The sequence below is a fragment of the Stegostoma tigrinum genome, chromosome 1, assembly GCF_030684315.1.
Source record: "Stegostoma tigrinum isolate sSteTig4 chromosome 1, sSteTig4.hap1, whole genome shotgun sequence".
In the NCBI taxonomy this organism is placed as follows: domain Eukaryota; kingdom Metazoa; phylum Chordata; class Chondrichthyes; order Orectolobiformes; family Stegostomatidae; genus Stegostoma; species Stegostoma tigrinum.
This window is the reverse complement of record NC_081354.1, coordinates 35,831,314-35,852,570: the sequence shown is the minus strand read 5'-3', so window position 1 is coordinate 35,852,570 and position 21,257 is coordinate 35,831,314. Positions and strand designations below refer to the sequence as shown.

The following is a 21,257-nucleotide window of genomic DNA, read 5'->3' as shown; positions in this document are numbered from 1 at the left end:
AGTTTTTGTTCCTCCAGCTCCACACTATATTGACTCTGACTTCCTGCCTTTGCCGTTTCTTAATTTCACTCAAATTGATCCTACAGCTTGATCTTTGGAACTAAATGTCTTCCTTAACTAATGAAGCTACCTCAAAGAAAACCTATTTTTCTAGGTATTCGTACTTACAAAATGTTGAAATGTCTTGAATAATCAGATCCCAGCTCTGGTCACCTTGCCATGTCTCTGACAGGGTTTTCAGATCATAGATATTTTTTCTATTAGAGCTTTCTTTTGTACAAACACTACAAACGGTCAGACACGTCGGGGAGACCAAGCGGAGGCTTGGGGACTGCTTTGCGGAACACCTACACTCAGTTCGCAACAAATGACTGCACCTCCCGACCATTTCATTCTCCCCCCCCCAGGGAACATGTCCATCCTGGGCCTCCTGCATTGCCACGATGCTGCCACCTGAAAGATGCAGGAACGGCATCTCATATTTCTCTTGGGAACCCTGCAGCCCAAGAGTATCAATGTGGAGTTCACTAGCTTCACAACCTCCCCTCCTCCGACCACATTCCAAAACCAGTCCAGATAGTCCCTGCCTCCCTAACCATGCCTCCCATCTTAAGCCCCACCCCCATCTTCTACCCACTAACCTCATCCCACCTCCTTGACCTGTCTGTCCTCCCTGGACTGACCTATCCCCTCCCTAACTCCCCACCTACATTCACCTTCACTGGCTCTAACCTCACCTCTTTGACATGACTGTCTCTCTCACCCTACCTTCTCCTTTATCCATCTTCTTTCCGCTTCCTTCCTGTCTCCCTATTTATTTCAGAATTCCCCTCTCCCATTTCTGAACAAGGGTCTCGACCCGAAACGTCAAACTTTCCTCTGCTGCTTGGCCTGCTGTGTTCATCCAGCTTCACATCTTGCGAGCTCAGACACAGATTTTAGTTGTGTTTCTCACTTTTGCTAACTCCTGGCCTTAGTCACTGGCACTCTTAATTTTGTTGCTTTATCCCTTCCAGTCGTTCTGATTATTGTTATCTATATTGCTACATTGCTTTATTGCCATGGTCTTTCTCATTAAACTATTGGAATTTCCTTCATGTGACACTTTTTCCCCCACTAGTTTAGAACCCTCTCTACCAACCTAGTTGTATAACTTAGGTGATTCTTTGGCAATGAGTGTAAATTTAGGATGGTTTGTTGCTTTCCTGGTCCTAGGTTTAGGAAAGTTTTGAAATTGAGAACCAGAAATTATTGTACACATTGGTAGGAATGACATTTTTAGGGAAAAGATTAAGGCAGTACAGAGTGAATTTGAGGTTCGGTAGAATATTTTTTAAAATCCTGAAGAGAGAATTTCTGGTCTATTCCTAATGCCAAACTCAAACGAGGGAAGGAACAAAGGGTTAAAGGAGATAAATCGATGGCTGAAGACCTGGTGTATTGTTCAGGGATTGTGGTTTTTGGACAATTGGAATGCCTTTTGGCATAGAAAAGACCTGTTCAAAAAGGATGGGTCAAACCTAAACTGGGAAGGGACCAACATCTTAGCAGGGAGATTCCCTCATTCTGTTAAGGGAGACTTTATATTGATAGTGAAGGCAAGTGGAGGAGTTATTAGTAGTAGTGTTAGTGGAAGGATTCAAGATAATAAAATGTGAGGCTGGGTGAACACAGCAGGCCCAGCAGCATCTCAGGAGCACAAAAGCTGACATTTCGGGCCTAGACCCTTCATCAGAGAGAGTCTAGGCCTGAAACGTCAGCTTTTGTGCTCCTGAGATGCTGCTGGGCCTGCTGTGTTCATCCAGCCTCACATTTTATTATCTTGGATTCTCCAGCATCTGCAGCTCCCATTATCATTAGTGGAAGGATTGATGGGGTAGGATCTGACTGTGAGGAGTGCATGTCAGTTAGAGAAGAAAGACAAGAGAGCCAGAGTATGTAGTAACTGAAGAACTAAATTACATTCATACAAGAGTAATGATCAAGGCATTTTTAGGATTTAGGGATTGGGGTGTCATTGTTTTTACAGAAACTTGGCTGTGAGATGGACAAGACTGGCAGCTCAGTGTCCCAGATTTTAGATGCTATAGGAAGGATAGAAAGGGAGGCAAGAAATGTGAGGAGTTTGGTATCATAGAACATAGAACATTACAGCACAGTACAGGCCCTTCGGCCCTCTGTTGTGCCGACCCGTCCTACCGATCTCAAGCCCATCTAACCTACTATTCCATGTACGTACATATGCTTATCCAATGACGACTTAAATGTACCTAAAGTTGGCGAATCTACTACCGTTGCAGGTAAAGCGTTCCATTCCCTTACTACTCTCTGAGTAAAGAAACTACCTCTGACATCTGTCCTATATCTTTCACCCCTCAATTTAAAGCTATGCCCCCTCGTGCTCGCTGTCACCATCCTAGGAAAAAGGCTCTCCCTATCCACCCTATCTAACCCTCTGATTATTTTATATGTCTCAATTAAGTCACCTCTCAACCTTCTCTCTAATGAAAACAGCCTCAAGTCCCTCAGCCTTTCCTCGTAAGACCTTCCCTCCATACCAGGCAACATCCTAGTAAATCTCCTCTGCACCCTTTCCAAAGCTTCCACATCCTTCTTATAATGCGGTGATCAGAACTGCACACAATACTCCAAGTGCAGCCGCACCAGAGTTTTGTACAGCTTCACCATAGCCTCTTGGTTCCGAACTCGATCCCTCTATTAATAAAAGCTAAAACACTGTATGCCTTCTTAACAGCCCTGTCAACCTGGGTGGCAACTTTCAAGGATGTGTACATGATCTCTCTGCTCATCTACACTACCAAAATTTTACCATTAGCCCTGTACTTTGCCTTCCGGTTACTCCTACCAAAGTGCATCACCTCACACTTGTGGTCAGCTCTGGCCTGCCCTTGGAGGGGGAGAGAACAGATATGGACAATAAACGGGTGAATGAAAACAAACAAATAAAGATCTGAGAACCACCTGATTGAAAGAAGAGAACGCAATTTTCAACGGCAACACGTTCATTAACACGTAGACTCCCAACTTATAGGGGAAACTCTGCCGCCGCCCCCATAACCCCCACCCCCCCACACAGTCCTAGCCCCTGCAGATTCCATCCTCGGCAGAGTTGGGGTTCTTGACCCCTCAGGCTCCCCACCTTGGTCACAGCCATGTGATCCTGCCTGCACCCCCCCACCTCCCCAAGCATGCTCCATCGGTTTGGAAACCCTCTCCTGCAGTGCTCCAGCTGTTTCTCCTGTTAACATCCTACATGATTAAGCAATACATTACAGCTGTAACTAGGGAAGACATTTCTGAAGAATTATCCAGTGAAAATATACGGATAGAAATTGCATCACTTTGGGATTGTATTATAGGCCCCCCAACCCCCAATCGTAAGAGAAATTGAGAAACAAGTATGTCGGGAAATCTCCCATTATATGTAAGCATAGTGAGGTTGTAATAATGAGGGATATTAATTTTCCAAACATTGACTGAGACTACCGTGGTGTCAAGAGCATTCAAGAATTTTTTTAAAATCAATATGTGGATGCTCCTATTTAAAAAGGAGCAAAACTAGACCTCCTTTGGGGCAATAAGGCAGGGCAGGTGACTGAAGGGAAGTGGGGGAGCACTTTGGGTCTAGCGATCATAATTCTATTAGTTTCAAAATGGCTGTGGAAAAGGATAAGTCTTCCATAAAAGTTAAAGTTTTTAATTGGAGTAAGGCAAATTCTAATGATATGAGACAAGAATGTCCAAAAAATGATTGGAGTAGAATGTTTGCAGGTAAAAGGACGTCTGACAAGTGGGAGGTGTAGAAGAGTGTGATGATCAGAGTTCAGAAGTGTTAGAGTGAATGGTAAGGCTGGTAAGATTAAGGAACAACAGATGAATAATGATATTGAGGTTCTAGTCAAGAATAAAAGGGAATTTTACGGACAAAAATGGACAACTTGGTTCAATTGAATCTCTTAACTATGCCCCTACATTGTTTATATTGATTGAGAGAAACCAGGAAGCCAAAGAGGGGATATAAAATAGCATTGGCAGATAAGGTTAAAGCTAATCCAGAGAGATTGTACAAATACATTGAGCAAGAGGGTAACTAGAGAGAGGATAGGGTCTCTCATAGATCAAGGCAGTTGTAATTGTGTTGAACTCCAGGAGATGGGAGAGATAATAAGTGAATATTTTGTATTGGTTTTTACAGTGGAGAAAGAGATGGAGTCCAGAGAATGCAAAGAAACAGACGTTGATGTTTTAAAAATAGTTCACATTACAGAAGAGGAAGTTCAGGAGGTCTTAGAGAATATGAAAGTGGATAAATCTCCAGCACTGGATCTAATGTATCTCAGAATGTTGTGGGAAGTAAAGGAGGAAATTACGAGACACTTTGCAGAAATATTTGCATCACCTATAGCATTAGGTGGGACGCCTGATGACTGAAAGTTGGCTAGTATTGTACCTTTTCCTTTAGGGAAGTTGTATTGAGAAACTGCGAAACTATAGACCTGTGAGCCTGGCTTCGGTTGTGGGTAAACTGTTGGAGGTGATTATAAAAGATGGGATTTATGGACATTTAGAGAGGCAGAAATTGATTAGGGATAATCAGCATGGTTTTGTGTGAGGTAAGACCTGTCTCTCAAATTTAATGGAGTTTTTTTTTTGAAGGTGTTACGAAAAAGGTTGGTGATGGCCGAGCAGTAGATGTTGTTTACTTGGATTTTACTAAAGCCTTTGACACGTGGAAGACTAATTTGTAAAGTTAGGTCACATGGGATTCAGGGTGAGCTTTCCAGTTGGATACATAATTGGCTCAACAGCAGGACATAAGTAATGCTGAAGATTTTGCTTTTCAGACAGGAGGCTTGTGACCAGCAGTGTTCCACAGGGATCGATTCTGGGTCCTGTTTTGTTTGTCATTTTACATAAATGATTCGGATGAGAATATAGAAGGCATGGTTAGTAAGTTTGCAGATGACACCAAAGTTGGTGGTATAGTAGACAGTGAAGCAGGTTTTCTAAGATTAAAGAGACACCTTGGCCCAATGGGTCAATGGGCTGAAAAATGGCAGATGGAGTTCAGTTTGGATAAATGCAAGGTATTGCATTTTGGTACAACAAACGAGGATAGGGCTTATACAGTTAATGATGGGGCCTTGGTTTTGTTGTAGAACAGAGGGACCTAATTCTTTAACGTTTTTGTCACATGCAGACAGGATGGTTAAAAAGACATTTGGCACGCTTGCCTTCATTTCTCAGTCCTTTCGAGTATAGGAGTCGGGAAGTCATGTTGAGGTTGTACAGGGCGTTGATGAGGCCTCTTCTGGAATATTGTGTCCAGTTCTGGTTGCCCCTTTATAGGAATGATATTGTCAAGCTGGAAAGGGTTCAGAAGAGATTTACCAGGTTGTTGCTGGGTGTGGAAGGTTTGAGTTATAAGGAAAGGCTGGATAGGCTGGAACATTGTGGAAGCAACTGACCTAACAAGGTGCAAAGCTGGGTGAACGCAGCAGACCAAACGGCATCAGAGGAGCAGGAAAGCTGACATTTTGAGCCTCGACCCTTCTTCAGAAACTTATGCAGATGTCCTGGAGCTGAGGCAAGTCACCTCAAGTAACCATAACCATCCTCCTCTGTACTAGATATGACTTCAAGCAGACTTTTACTCCTGATTCCCATTTACTCCACTTTTTCTAAGGCTCCTTAATGCTACGTTTGGTCAAATGTAGTTTTGAATACCTTTTAACATCAATCTCACCTCACTTCTGGAATTCAGCTGTTTCTGCCCATGCATGAACCAATGCTGTAATGAGGTCTGGAGCGTCATGACCCAGGCAGAACCCAACCCAATTCAATTCATAGTCAGTGAAAATGTTATTGTTGTGCAGGTGCTGCTTGATAGCAGTACTGATGATCAAGAATAGATTGATGTGGACAATATTTGGCTGGGTTGGATTGGCCCTATATATGTATAGGAGACAGGGGAGGCAATGGCCCAACGGTATTATGACTAGACTGTTAATCCAGGAACCCAGGTAGTGTTCTAGGGACCTGGGTTTGAATCCCGCCATAGTAGATGAAGTTTGAATTCAATAATAGTCTGGAAATAAGGGTCTAATAATGTTGTGAAACCATTACCCATTGTCAGGAATAACTCATCTAGTTCACTTATGACTCTTGGAGAATGAAATCTGCTATTCTGACCTGACTACCTAAATGTGATTCCAGACTCTCAGCAATGTGGCTAGCACTGAAATGCTCTTTGGGCAATTAAGGATGGGCAATAAAAGCTGGTTGAGCTAGTGATGCCCAGATCCCGTGAATGAAGAAAGGAAAAGAATATACTTTGGCAATTCTCCGTATTGCTAGATAGATGCCTATATTGTAGTTAACTAAAACAGCTTGACTAGTAAGTTTTTTAGCGTGCTCTAGTTCTGGAGCCTTGAAGAAGGGAAATACTCAAAATGTTGACTTCTCCTTTCCTTCAGATGCCGCCTGGCGTGCTGTGTTCTTCCAGCCTCCTGTTTGTCTACCTTGGATTCCAGCGTCTACAGTTTTTATTTGTCTCTAACCCTTTTGGAGTACTGTTGTGCTGTGGAATTCTTCAGTGCTATGCTGATATTGCTATGGAGCTTTTGCAGTATCATCTATTTCTTGAGGCCACATGGGTGAATCATATTGGCTGAAGACTTGCATCTCTTCTGTTGGGCTCCTCAGGAGGAAATTGGATTGATTATCTACTCAAAATTTCTGACAGAAGATCGTTGCCAGTGCTCCAGTCTTATCTTGTTCTAATGTGCGGGGTTTCCCCAGAATTGAAGATGGGATATTAATAGAGCCATTTCCTCCAGTGAATTCTTTAGTTATATGTCACCAACCTCAATTGGATCTGGCAGGATTCCAGAGCTCACATCTGATCTCTTGTTGTGGAATTGCTTCGCTCTGGCTGTCATTTGCTGCTTTTGCTGTTTGGCATGCAAATGGTTTTGTTTTGTAGCTTCACCAGCTGAACACACATTTTCAGGTATCCTTGGTGCTGCTCCTGGCATGCCCTCCAGCGATCTTCACTGTACCAGGTTTGATCCCACACCTTGAGTTAACAGTAGCATGGGGTTATGCTGAGCCATAAGATTGCAGAGTGCGGTTGAACAAAATTCTGATAGTGCATAGCACTTCATAGATGCTCATTAATGAGATGCTGAATCTAGTTGAAATCTGTCCATTTTGCATGGGAGTACCACAGAATATGGTGAAGGGTATCCTCAGTATGAAGACAGTTGGTGGTCTCTCCTACTGATGTATTCAAAGATAGATGCATCTGCAGCAGGCAGACTCAACAGGATGAAGTCACTGATGTTTATCCCTCTTATTGGATGCTTCACAACCTGCTGCTGACAGTTAATACTAGTGATGCCAAGTTACTCTTGGTAGTGGACATTGAAGCTAGTATGCATTCTGTGTCCTTGCCACCTTCAGTGCTTCTTTCAAGTGGTGTTTAATGTATACTAATTCTTATTGGAAGCTGGATAGTAGATGGTAATCAGCGGAAGGTTTTGTAGCTGTCTTTGACTTGGTGCTGTGGACTTCATTTGGTCCAGAGGCAATGCTGACCATCCTAAGGCAGCTCCTTCCTGATGGTATACCATTTTGTGCCATTCCTTGTGCGTCCTTTTGGTGGGACAGGACATATTCAAGTGATGATGGAGTTTGGAACAGTAAAGGGTACGATTCTGTAGGTGCACCTATTGTCGAGCTGATGTTTCATTAGTCTGTGAGACATCTTTCGCAATTTAGGCACCAGTTCCTTAACATTGAAAAGGAGGACTTTGCAGGATTGACAGGTCTGAGTTTGCCAGTCATTTCTGGTCCCTAGGCTGATGTGTTATCTAGTTTCATTCAAGAGTAACATTTTAGCAGTTTTGACACAACTGAAATGAGTGGCATGCTAGGCCAATTTTGAGGGCAGTTGAGAGTTGGCTGCATTGCTGTTGGTCAGGATTTGCATGTAGGGTGAACTGATAAAGACATTGAGTTTTGCTTCCCTGAAATACAGCAGATGGATCTTTACAATTAATAGTTTTTATAATAGTATCTTATGTATTGAAATAGCTTTTTCTTCCTATTCTGTTTAACTTTAAAATCTGTATCAATTGGTTAATATTAAAAAGACTGCCAGTCCAAAGCCTTTGAGATTCTGCACTCTAATTTGATCTTAACTCTTCAAATTATCTGAGTATTCTGACATTCGTGTTAATGTTAGGTAATCATTTTTATACATTTTAAGACAAATACATTTCCACAACAATCTGATTTCCAGTGTTGTTGTCATCTTGTTGTTTTCAATTGTTTTCTTAAATTTCCTTTTGTCATTTTCACTCCATTCATTTACCCCTCGTTTTTTTCCCTTTCTTGGCTGCATTTGACTCATTCTCATTCATTTTGTTTCTTTCTTTGCTTCATTGTGCCCAATGATCAATGTCCTAATCAATGTGTTTGGGAGGTTCTGATGTACCTGCCATAAAGTTACATTTGCAGTGCCTTCTGAAGAACAAAGCTTAAAAAGTCAGTTCACCTCGCTTACTCTGAAATTCACCATTCCAGTCTGTGCCATTATTTGAAGATTTTCACTTGTGAAATTTATATCGATATGATTAACTTCCTTCATGATGAGTTTATCTACTGAAATAAATATGTTAGAATATTAAATTTGGAAGTGCTTCTTATTGGCCTTTTTCAAAACTGGTATTTATTTTTATTTAAGCTCACCATTTAAAAGTGGTACTTCCATGACCAGTCGCTTGTGCAAAGCTGCCATGCTGAGTCGTTTCTATCTTGTTGCAAAAGAAGCAAATAGAGAAGATTTATCTACAGTTCCAACATATCATGCAGCAAAGGTAAAGTTACTTTCAGCTTTAAATATTATCCCAGTAAAAGTTTTAGTAGCTGTAATTTGTGTTCAGAAAAGTTCCATTCTATTACATTGATTTAGGTCCTCACTGTAGTCTTTGTTTTTCTCCCTGGCAACAGTTTGTTCAAAACCTAAGTGGCATATTTGACCAAAGATGAGCTTGCAGCCTCATTCATGCCATGATGTAGTCTATTTCCACCTCCCCTCTCTTTGCAATTTCAGTGCCTGTGACTGACAGTTCACAGCATTTGCCTGTTCGCTTGCAAAAAGAGAGCATTTTTTTCTGCTACTATCAAGCTGGCTAAAAAGATATCCATTGCACAAAGATAATAAAATGTGAGGCTGGATGAACACAGCAGGCCAAGCAGCATCTCAGGAGCACAAAAGCTGACGTTTCGGGCCTAGACCCTTCATCAGAGAGGGGGATGGGGGGAGGGAACTGGAATAAATAGGGAGAGAGGGGGAGGCGGACCGAAGATGTAGAGTAAAGAAGATAGGTGGAGAGGGTGTAGGTGGGGAGGTAGGGAGGGGATAGGTCAGTCCAGGGAAGACGGACAGGTCAAGGAGGTGGGATGAGGTTAGTAGGTAGCTGGGGGTGCGGCTTGGGGTGGGAGGAAGGGATGGGTGAGAGGAAGAACCGGTTAGGGAGGCAGAGACAGGTTGGACTGGTTTTGGGATGCGGTGGGTGGGGGGGAAGAGCTGGGCTGGTTGTGTGGTGCAGTGGGGGGAGGGGATGCACTGGGCTGGTTTAGGGATGCAGTAGGGGAAGGGGAGATTTTGAAACTGGTGAAGTCCACATTGATACCATATGGCTGCAGGGTTCCCAGGCGGAATATGAGTACCTTCCACCCCAACCTTCAGTTCACCTGGGCCATCTCCAGCACATCCCTCACCTTCCTGGACCTCTCAGTCTCCATCTCAGGCAACCAGCTTGTAACTGATGTCCATTTCAAGCCCACCGACTCCCACAGCTACCTAGAATACACCTCCTCCCACCCACCCTCCTGCAAAAATTCCATCCCCTATTCCCAATTCCTCCGCCTCCGCCGCATCTGCTCCCACGATAAGACATTCCACTCCCGCACATCCCAGATGTCCAAGTTCTTTAAGGACCGCAACTTTCCCCCCACGGTGATTGAGAACGCCCTTGACCGCGTCTCCCGCATTTCCCGCGACACATCCCTCACACCCCGCCCCCGCCACAACCGCCCCAAGAGGATCCCCCTCGTTCTCACACACCACCCCACCAACCTCCGGATACAACGCATTATCCTCCGACACTTCCGCCATTTACAATCCGACCCCACCACCCAAGACATTTTTCCATCCCCTCCCCTGTCTGCTTTCCGGAGAGACCACTCTCTCCGTGACTCCCTTGTTCGCTCCACACTGCCCTCCAACCCCACCACACCCGGCACCTTCCCCTGCAACCGCAGGAAATGCTACACTTGTCCCCACACCTCCTCCCTCACCCCCATCCCTGGCCCCAAGATGACATTCCACATTAAGCAGAGATTCACCTGCACATCTGCCAATGTGGTATACTGCATCCACTGTACCCGGTGCGGCTTCCTCTACATTGGGGAAACCAAGCGGAGGCTTGGGGACCGCTTTGCAGAACACCTCCGCTCAGTTCGCAACAAACAACTGCACCTCCCAGTCGCAAACCATTTCCACTCCCCCTCCCATTCTCTTGATGACATGTCCATCATGGGCCTCCTGCACTGCCACAATGATGCCACCCGAAGGTTGCAGGAACAGCAACTCATATTCCGCCTGGGAACCCTGCAGCCATATGGTATCAATGTGGACTTCACCAGTTTCAAAATCTCCCCTTCCCCTACTGCATCCCTAAACCAGCCCAGTGCATCCCCTCCCCCCACTGCACCACACAACCAGCCCAGCTCTTCCCCCCCACCCACCGCATCCCAAAACCAGTCCAACCTGTCTCTGCCTCCCTAACCGGTTCTTCCTCTCACCCATCCCTTCCTCCCACCCCAAGCCGCACCCCCAGCTACCTACTAACCTCATCCCACCTCCTTGACCTGTCCGTCTTCCCTGGATTGACCTATCCCCTCCCTACCTCCCCACCTACACCCTCTCCACCTATCTTCTTTACTCTACATCTTCGGTCCGCCTCCCCCTCTCTCCCTATTTATTCCAGTTCCCTCCCCCCATCCCCCTCTCTGATGAAGGGTCTAGGCCCGAAACGTCAGCTTTTGTGCTCCTGAGATGCTGCTTGGCCTGCTGTGTTCATCCAGCCTCACATTTTATTATCTTGGAATCTCCAGCATCTGCAGTTCCCATTATCTCCATTGCACAAAGATGTTTTCTCACCTACTCCCTCTTACAGTCAATGGCACACTTGATACGTCAGATGTTCTCTATAAGTTGTATTTTGCTTGGCCTTCGTGTCACTGTTTTCAGTTTAAGTTTGTATCCTTTGCAATACAGCTTATTTGGGATAGTAAGTGTCTGATTTTTGCCGATCTTTTTTTGGGGTGAGGACACTGTCCGTTCATATGGATTTCATTGTAGATTTACTAACAGTACATTATACTGGATTTTGACACATGAAAATCTTCATTTCCTTAATTGTAAAATGTTTAATTGCTTAATAAAAGCATGTCTGCTACTCCTGCATTTGTCAATTCCTCATCAGAGATATCAAGAATATACAATGGGGGACGCGATGGCCTTGTATTATTGCTAGACTATTAATCCAAAAGCTCAAGTACTGTTTTGTAATTACACTGTGATAAATGGAATTAGAATTCAATTAATGTCTGGAACTAAGAATTTAATGATGGTTGTGAAATCACTGTCAATTGTTGGAAAAACCCATCATGAGGGAAATCTCTCATCCTTACCTGGATAACAGTGTGGAGCTGGAGGGACACAGCAGGTCAAGCAGCATCTCGGGAGCACAAAAGCTGGAGTTTCGGGCCTAGACCCTTCAACAGAGAGGGGGATGGGGAGAGGGTTCTGAAATAAGTAGGGAGAGAGGGGGAGGCGGACCGAAGATGGATAGAGGAGAAGATAGGTGGAGAGGGAAGTACAGGTGGGGAGGTGATAGGTCAGTCTGGGGAGGACGGACAGGTCAAGGAGACGGGATGAGGTTGGTAGGTGGGAAATGGAGGTGCAGCTTGAGGTGGGAGGAAGGGATGGGTGAGAGGAAGAACAGGTTAGGGAGGCGGGGACGAGATGGGCTGGTTTTGTGATGCAGTGGGAGAGGGGGAGATTTTGAAGCTTGTGAAGTCCACATTGATACCATTGGGCTGCAGGGTTCCCAAGCGGAATATGAGTTGCTGTTCCTGCAACCTTCGGGTGGCTTCATTGTGGCACTGCAGGAGGCCCATGATGGACATGTCGTCTAAGGAATAGGAGGGGGAGTTAAAATGGTTCACGACTGGGAGGTGCAGTTGTTTATTGCGAACCGAGCGGAGGTGTTCTGCAAAGCAGTCCCCCAGCCTCCGCTTGGTTTCCCCAATGTAGTAGAAGCAACACCAGGTACAGTGGATACAATATACTACATTGGCAGATGTATAGGTGAATATCCGCTTAATATGGAAAGTCATCTTGGGGCCTGGTATGGGGGCAATTGTAGCACTTCCTGTGGTTGCAGGGGAAGGTGCTGGGTGTGGTGGGGTTGGAGGGGAGTGTGGAACGGACAAGGGAGTCACGGAGAGAGTGGTCTCTCCGGAAGGCAAACAAGGGTGGGGATGGAAAAATGTCTTGGGTGGTGGGATCGGATTGTAGATGGTGGAAGTGTCAGAGGACGATGCGTTGTATCTGGAGGTTGGTGGGGTGGTATGTGAGGACGAGGGGGATTCTCTTAGGGTGGTTATTGCGGGGGCGGGGTGTGAAGGATGTGTTGCAGGAAATGCGGAAGACACTGTCAAGAGTGTTCTCGACTCACTGCGGGAGAGAAGTTGCGGTCCTTGAAGAACGTGGACATCTGGGATGTGCGGGAGTGGAGTGAATCATCCTGGGGGCAGAGGCGAAGGAATTAGGAAAAAGGGATGGAATTTTTGCAGGAGGGTGGGTGGGAGGAGGTATATTCTAGGTAGCTGTGGGAGTCGGTGGGCTTGAAGTGGACGTCAGTTTCGCGCTGGTTGCCTGAGATGGAGACACAGGGGTCCAGGAAGATGAGGGATGTGTTGGAGATGGCCCAGGTGAACTTGATGTTGGGGTGGAAGGTGTTGGTGAAGTGGATGAACTGTTTGAGCTCCTCTTGAGAGCATGAGGCGGCGCCGATAGAGTCATCAATGTAACGGAGGAAGAGATGGGATTTAGGGCCAGTGTCAGTGCGGAAGAGGGACTGTTCCACGTAGCCTACAAGGAGGCAGGCATAGCTTGGGCCCATGCGGGTACCCATGGCCACCCCCTATGTCTGTAGGAAAGAGAAGTTGTTGAGGGTGAGGACGAGTTCGGCTAGGCGGATGAGGGTGTCGGTGGAGGGGGACTGGACGGGCCTACGGGATAGGAAGAAGCAGAGGGCCTTAAGGCCATCTGCATAAAGAATGCAGGTGTATAAGGACTGGACATCCATGGTGAAAATGAGGTGTTGGGGCCAAGGAATTGGAAGTTCTGGAGGAGATGGAGGGCATGGGTGGTGTCATGGACGTAGGTGGGGAGTTCCTGGACCAAGGGAGAGAAAATGGAGTCCAGATAGGTGGAGATGAGTTCGGTGGGACAGGAGCAGGTGAAGACAATATGTCGCCCAGGGCAGGCAGGTTTGTGTGTTCATCCAGCTCCACACTTTGTTATCTTGGATTCTCCAGCATCTGCAGTTCCCATTATCTCTGTCATCCTTACCTGGTGTGGCCTACATGTGACCGCAGACTCTCAGCCATCTAGATGACGGTCAACTGCTGTCTCAAATGGTCTCGCAAGACACTCAGTTTTATCAATCACTGTAAAGTCTCAAAAAAAAATTGCCATCGGATGGACCAGCTATCATCAACCTTGGCACAGGTAGCTGCAAAGGCAAAAACAGCCTTGCCAAAGTCCTCCTTACTAGTGCCAAAATTGGGAGAGCTCCCTCATAGACTAGAACATAGAACATATAGCACAGTACAGGCCCTTTGCCCCACAGTGTTGTGCTGACCTATTATCCTACTAAGATCAAACTACGCTGCATGCCCTACTTGTCAAGCAATAGCTTGTTTGATTCCAAGAATGACTGTCTTAGACACCACCATCACAATCCCTGGATATGTCCTGTCCTACTATCTGGACAGGTGCACCAGATGCTATGGTGTAGTGTGCGTCCCCAATATTGACTTCAGACATCATGAAGTTTCATGGCAGCAGGCAAAACAGACTGAGAAAGGTCCTGTTGATTTCCATATACCATCTTCCCCCTGCCATTGACTCTGTAAGGATTCTTTGATTTTTACGGACAGTCAGCTTCTGATTTCGTTACAACCTTGGTTCAAATATGGACAAAGAGATGAATTTCAGAAGTAAGGTGAGAGCCACAGTCCTTGACATCAAGGCTATGCTTTTACCGAGTATGACATCAAAGAGACCAAGCAAAATTAGAGTCGGTGGGAATTGGGGGAATCTCTCTCTAATGTTAGAGTAATATCTAGCATATTGGAAGATGGTTATAGTTGTTGGAAGTCAATCATCTTGAGTCCAGGACACCTCTATAGGAGTTCCTCATGGTAGTGTCCTGTACCCAGTTTTCTTCAGCTGCTTCATAAATGATTTAGAAATATCATCATTCATGTGTAAGTTACTGGAAACTCAGGACTAGTACGTTCTTTTAAGGATGAAGGATACGTATGACAAGTTTAGGGAACCTTGGATAACTAGAGATATTGTGAGCCTAATCAAAAAGAAAAAGAAGCATTTTTCAAGGCTAGGAAGCTGGGAACACACGAATCAAGGGTGGAATACAAGGAAATTAGAAAAAAACTTAAGCAAGGAATCAGGAGGTCTGAAAGGGGTCATGAAAAGTCATTGGCCAACAGGATTAAAAAAAGTCCCAAGGCTTTTTATACATAAAGAGCAAGAAGGTAGTCAGGCAGAGGGTTGGCCCACTCAAGGACAGGAAAGGAAATTTATGTGTGGAGCCGGAGGAAATGGGCGAGGTATTAAATGAGTACTTTGCATCAGTATTCACTATAGAGAAGGACTTGGCAGATGGTAAGTCTGGGCAAGGGTATATAGGTAGTTTTGAGTCTTGTTGAGATCAAAAGGGAGTAGGTATTTGGGGTCTTGAAAAACAGTTTAAGGTAGACAAGTCCCCAGGGCCTGATGGGATATACCTCAGAATACTGAGAAAGGCAAGGGAGGAAATTGCTCAGGCCTTGTGGCAAATCTTTGTATCCTCACTGGCTACAGGGGAGGTCCCAGAGGATTGGCGAAAAGCCAGTGTTGTTCCTTTGTTTAAGAAGTGGCAGGGATAATCCAACAGGCTGGTGAGCCTTACATCAGTGGTAGGGAAACTTATTGGAGAGGATTCTTCGAGGCAGAATTTACTCTCACCTGGAAATCAATGCAGGCATTAGTGAGAGGCAATGCAGTTTTGTGAAGGGGAGGTTGTGTTTCACTAACTTGGTTGAGTTTTTTTGTGAAAGTAATGAAGATGATTGATGATGGTAGGGCAGTGGATGTTGTCTACTTGGACTTCATTAAGGCCTTTGACAACGTCCCTCATGGCGGGCTGATGCAGAAAGTTAAGTCACACGGAGTCAGAGATGAGCTTGCGAGATGGATTAAAAACTGACTCGGTCTTAAGAAGATAGGGTAGCAGTGGAAGGGTGCGTTTCTGAATGGAGGGATGTGACTAGTGGCATTCATCAGGGATCAGTATTGGGACCTTTTCTATTTGTAATATATATAAATGATTTGGAGGAGAAATGTAACTGGCCTGACTAGCAAGTTTGCTGATGGCTCGAAGGTTGGTGGAATTGCGGATTATGATGAGGACCATCAAAGGATGTACAGGATATAGATCAGTTGGTGTCTTGGGCAGAGAGATGACAGATGGAGTTTAATCCAGAAAAATGTGAGGCAATGCATTTTGGCAGATCTAATCCAGATAGAAAATATACAGTAAATGACAATGCTTAGGAGTACTGATAGGCAGAGGGATCTGGGAGTACAGGTGGGAAAGGTAGTCAACAAGGCATACGGTATGCTTGCCTTCGTCAGCCGGAACATTGAGTTTAAAAATTGGCAGGTGATGTCGCAGCTTTACAGAACCTTAGTTAGGCCCACATTTGGAATATTATGTTCAGTTCTGGTCCCCACACCACCAGAAGGATGTGGTGGCTTTGGAGATGATATAGAAAAGATATAGCAGGATTTTGCCTGGTATGGAGGGTGTTGGCTATGAGGAGAAGTTGGAGAAGCTTCGGTTGTTCTCCCTGGAACAACGAAGCTTGAGGGTTGACCTGATAAAGGCCTACAAGATTATGAAGGGCTTGGACAGACTAGATAGTCAGACTTTTTTTTTCCCCAGGGTCGAAGAGTCAGTAAGCAGGGGCCATGGGTTTAAGAGGCAATGTTTAAAGATGATGTATGAGGCCAGTTTTTTTTACACTGCAGGTGATGGGTGCCTGGAGTTCACTGCCAGGGGGAGTTGGTGGAAGCAGATACTATAGTGACTTAGTGCGTCTTGACAAATATGTGAATAGGATGGGAATAGAGGGATACAGTCTCTAGAAGGGTAGGTGGTTTTAGTTGTGATGGGCAGCATGTCGGTGCAGGCTCGGAAGGCCGAAGGGCCTGTTTCTGTATTGTAATTCTCTTGGTTCTTTGTTCTCTTCTTCATGTGTATGTATATCGGTTCTTTCACTGTCACTGAGTCGAAATTCAGGAAGTCCCTTCCTAATATCATTGAGGGTCTACATACCCCAAATGGACTGGAGCTGATCAAGAAGGCAGCTGACGACCACCATCTCAAATGCAACCAGTCATAGGCAATAAAAGTTGACCCAGCCAGTGACGGCCACATCCCACAAAGGAATTAAAAAAACAATTCTGAGGGAATAATCTCTTCATATTAGCTGTTGAATGATTGCACATTTTTTTTAGCATTTTGTTTTTACTTCAAACTCAAATTTTATACCTCTTTGATTTGCCATTTCTTCCAGATGATGGCCAAGTCATATCAAGAAGCAAAGGTTTTGCTGAAATCATCGCTGGTACATCATGGTTTTGGTACCTGGCTGATGAAGAATCCAAATGCTGAAGTATTCCAAATGCAATGAGGGAAAATACTAAGAAGATCTTGAACTGTAAACTCAATCACGCACTGTTCGTATTTTCACATCTAAAGGCTGAGATATATTAGTGTGAATAGTAGGCAAAGTGCAAATTAAACTTTGGAATGTCTGTTGCTTTAATTCATTCTAGATTACCGTTCCACCATAGAAATGTTTGTACCTAAATAAATTGCTTTAGATTTGACTTTAAAGAAAAAATACCCTTCTTGGATTCCTTGCTCACTCATAAGGTCTACAAAAGCAGTGAGGTGATGATTAGCAGTTTGTTACTGAGATTTTTCTGTAAAGGTTCTAAACTGAAAAATAACAGCGCACTGAATAACTGGCCAAAATTCAAACTACCTTATTGTGAAATAGACAATTCTTATGTAATATTATATTTGGTTCATTCGTATAGCATTGGAGTGGTTAGTGTTACACACCATGCTTTGATTATCTGACAAAAGAAGCTTCTAAGTATTTAATTACCCTGCCTAAATTAAAACAATTTGCATTGTTTGCACCAGAGGCAATTCTGTACTTGGAAATGAGTATGATTGAAAATGTGTATGGTGCAAAGTAGATGTGAAGCTTTTGTCACAGAGTTAGACATGAAGTTTATTTTTTCCATTATTATAGCATGTAGGAGTATAGTGCACAACTGTTTTGACCTCAGAAACAAGAATATACCATGCTTCAAAAGTATACACATGGTTAAATTTGTCCAATTTGTGACTGTGTACACTAGGAATCCAGTGGCTAGTTGGTGATGCATTCCTGTAGGGAAGTGCCTAGCTTTCACCATTATAATTGTAGAAAATACCAAGTACTAGTACAAATCCTACTGATATATTCAATTTGGTAGAATATTGAACAGCCCTTCACTTTTTAAAAAAACATCTGCCTTATGCTAATGTATTTTATTTGATCCCCAGGCTGTTGGAAAAGAGAATGATTCCAGAAATCATCATATGAGAATCCTAACTCATGATTTGTTAGGTTGTTAGAACTGCTGTAACTTGTATATGTTGAGATATTTTCAGATTTGAAAGCAGTAAATCCAACTGGTTGATGTAGAGCATCTTACACTAATCTGATGAATCAGCTTTAACCCACTATGTTATGTTGTGTACAATTAAAATGTATTGTTTAGAATATAGTGAGATATGTCCATGCAATATGGAGGCCAGTTAGTTTTTCTTCATAATTGTGACCTTGATACAGACTAAGTGTGTGTTATTGAGATTTTGATCCCTCAACTTGGCATTAATCATCTTATCCATCCAATCTTCCTTCAAAAGTTCCTGTACAAGTCACCATTTCCCTATCTTCACAAACACAGCCAGCTGTGCAGTCAAGCCATTACTGATCTAGCTCTCGATTACGAGTGAGTACAAGTCAGCCCAGTAATAATTCTCATGAACATTTTAAAAAAAAACATGCAGTTTTTGCCATCCCTGCCTTTCTGACAGGTAGTCCAACTGAGAAATTAATTGGATTGCTTGTCATGAAATTGAACATTATATTATTTCTGCTATGGATTATAGATACATAATCTGAAGATTCACTTGAACCCATGATCTCAACTGTTTTACAGTGAAGAAATGTCAAAACTACAGTGAATGAATGTACCCTTGCACACTACTAGGTCTTAGAAGGTGGGAAATCAGTTTTTCACACTAAATTAGATGGCAGTAGGAAGGAGAGGAGGAAATCTACGCAGCCCACTTATTGTATCTAGGAAAAGAATTCCAGGTTTAAGCAACCTTCTATCTCTTTCACATAGATGGACTATGTGAAAGTCCATCTTCACAATTCAAATGCCTTGTTTCTTCTTCCTAGGATTAGGAGAACCTAATCCTAGGAAGAAGAAACAAGGTATTTGAATTGTGAGGGAGATGTAATTGTTATGTTTGAGCATAATAGAACTCTAAAACTAAAACTAAATACAGCAGGGTTGCAGAAGTCTACATGAAAAGAATTGAGTTGTGATCCGATTGTCTTAATACTCTGTGGCTAAATTAGTTCGAACACAATTTTGATAACCATAATGCCACAACATCCAATACTTGCGCTTGCAAGTTTAATGCTGAAATATAATGTCAAAGCTTGTGCAATTATCTTCTTGTTTTGGATGATAACTGGGGATATACTTTCCTCCTTGCAGGTCTTATTTCCTAAAAAATCTGTCTGTCTGAATCAGTAATTCTTTTGGCAGTTTTGTGCACTCGAAAGCAAAGACTGCAGCTACCAGATTAACAGATACTGTGTACTGCCCTCTTAATCATTATTGTCCACTTTCTCTTTCCTACTATTTTTTTGATTTTTATTTAAATCAATTCTAGTATTGCTCCCCAAACTCCACACCGAAACAACAATAAGTCTTTCTCAGAACATCTTTTTCTTTTCAATGTTTTGTGCTTCATAGGGCTGTAAGACATCTTCCAAAAAAGTATAATTTTTGAACACTGGCTATCAAGGATTTTTTTTTTTGCAAAGGCAATTTAAAATCTAGTGTGTAAAGATGTGGTCACATTGATTAAACAAGTAGATTTATCCTTGGCACATTGGATGCATTTTTCAATCAGGCTTAGTTGCCACTAGGTCACTAAATTCAGTAGTAACCTACAGGGTCCTGTCTGTTTGTATGAATAAATAGTCACCACAAGGCAGTATTGAAATAGGAAATTGAAGAGAAATAAAATTAAGCAACATTAGGATTGGGGGTTGTAAGCAGAAATTTTAATTTTAAGATTTACATTTTGTAAATCTTTAATTTTTTGTTACACATTTTCTGTTAAGCAAAGATGTTTCTAACATTTGAACACTTCATTACTGTAAGACTATGGTTTGTTTTAGTCATAGTCACTGAATTTATTCAAGGTACTTGAGGTCTAACATGAGCAACTTTGCAGTAACTACGTTACATTCACAGAATTTTGTGAGCCTTTAAAATGTGCAAAAAGTACTTCTGTAAATTTATCAGATTTGCCATGAATGACAAAAATAATTATGCCCTCTTATTGTCCTACCTTAGAGAGGAGGACGATATGGTAATTGGAGGACTTTGTTTATTCTAGTAATTTGTTAATGTTTGTTTTGTTAGTTTTCAAAAATAAACAGTTGACAACATTTCATTCTGTGTATACTTTGTGTTGTTTTGTTTCAGCATTTATGTATTAGTTCATATTGTAAATTGACTTCAACCTGTGCACTTCAGATTTTGTGATGATTGGTGTGCTGTACTGACATGACACATTCTGAACTGACCACCAGGAGGTGCAGAAAGACCAGATTGCATTTTGAACACTAAATTTCTATGCATGTTATTTCTTGCAGAACACAAAACTAAGTTGCACACAGTTTTTTTTATTGGCCTAGATTCAGAATTGTTGAATAATGTTTAAAAATGTTTACCCATACAAGGAAGGCATCAAGCTGACAGAACAGAAACTGATGTCCATTTCAAGCCCACTGACACCCACAGCTACCTGGAATACACCTTCTCCCACCCACCCTCCTGCAAAAATTCCATCCCCTATTCCCAATTCCTCGGCCTCTGCCGCATCTGCTCGCAGGATGAGGCATTCCACTCCCGCACATCCCAGATGTCCATGTTCTTCAAGGACCGCACCTTTTCCCCCCGCAGTGGTCGAGAACGCCCTTGACCGCGTCTCCTGCATTTCCCGCAACACATTCCTCACACCCTGCCCCCGCCACAACCGTCCCAAGAGGATTCCCCTTGTTCTCACACACCACCCCACCAACCTCCGGATACAACGCATCATCCTCCAATACTTCCACCATCTACAATCCGACCCCCACCCCCCAAGCCATTTTCCATCCCCACCCTTGTCTGCCTTCCGGAGAGACCACTCTCTCCGTGACTCCTTTGTCTGCTCCACACTCCCCTCCAACCCCACCACACCTGGCACCTTTCCCTGCAACCGCAGGAAGTGCTACACTTGCCCCACACCACCTCCCTCACCCCCATCCCAGGCCCCAAGATGACCTTCCATACTAAGCAGATGTTCACCTGCACATCTGCTAATGAGGTATGTTGTATCCATTGTACCCTGTGTGGCTTCCACTACATTGGGGAAACCAAGCGGAGGCTT

The 21,257-nt window shown here is 43.6% G+C and overlaps 1 protein-coding gene across 8 annotated transcripts in view; it reads left to right on the top strand.

Moving 5' to 3' along the window:
- The window catches only part of adad1 (adenosine deaminase domain containing 1 (testis-specific)), a 111,280-nt gene extending 91,073 nt beyond the window's left edge, over nucleotides 1–20,207 (top strand). For all 8 annotated transcript variants that reach the window (XM_048545585.1, XM_048545611.1, XM_048545548.1 and 5 more), the window contains 2 exons: nucleotides 8,771–8,903; nucleotides 17,029–20,207. In XM_048545585.1, the coding sequence (XP_048401542.1) occupies nucleotides 8,771–8,903; nucleotides 17,029–17,145 (250 nt within the window). In that variant the 3' untranslated portion in view covers nucleotides 17,146–20,207. The remainder of the gene's footprint in view (nucleotides 1–8,770; nucleotides 8,904–17,028) is intronic.
- Nucleotides 20,208–21,257: the final 1,050 nt, after the last annotated feature.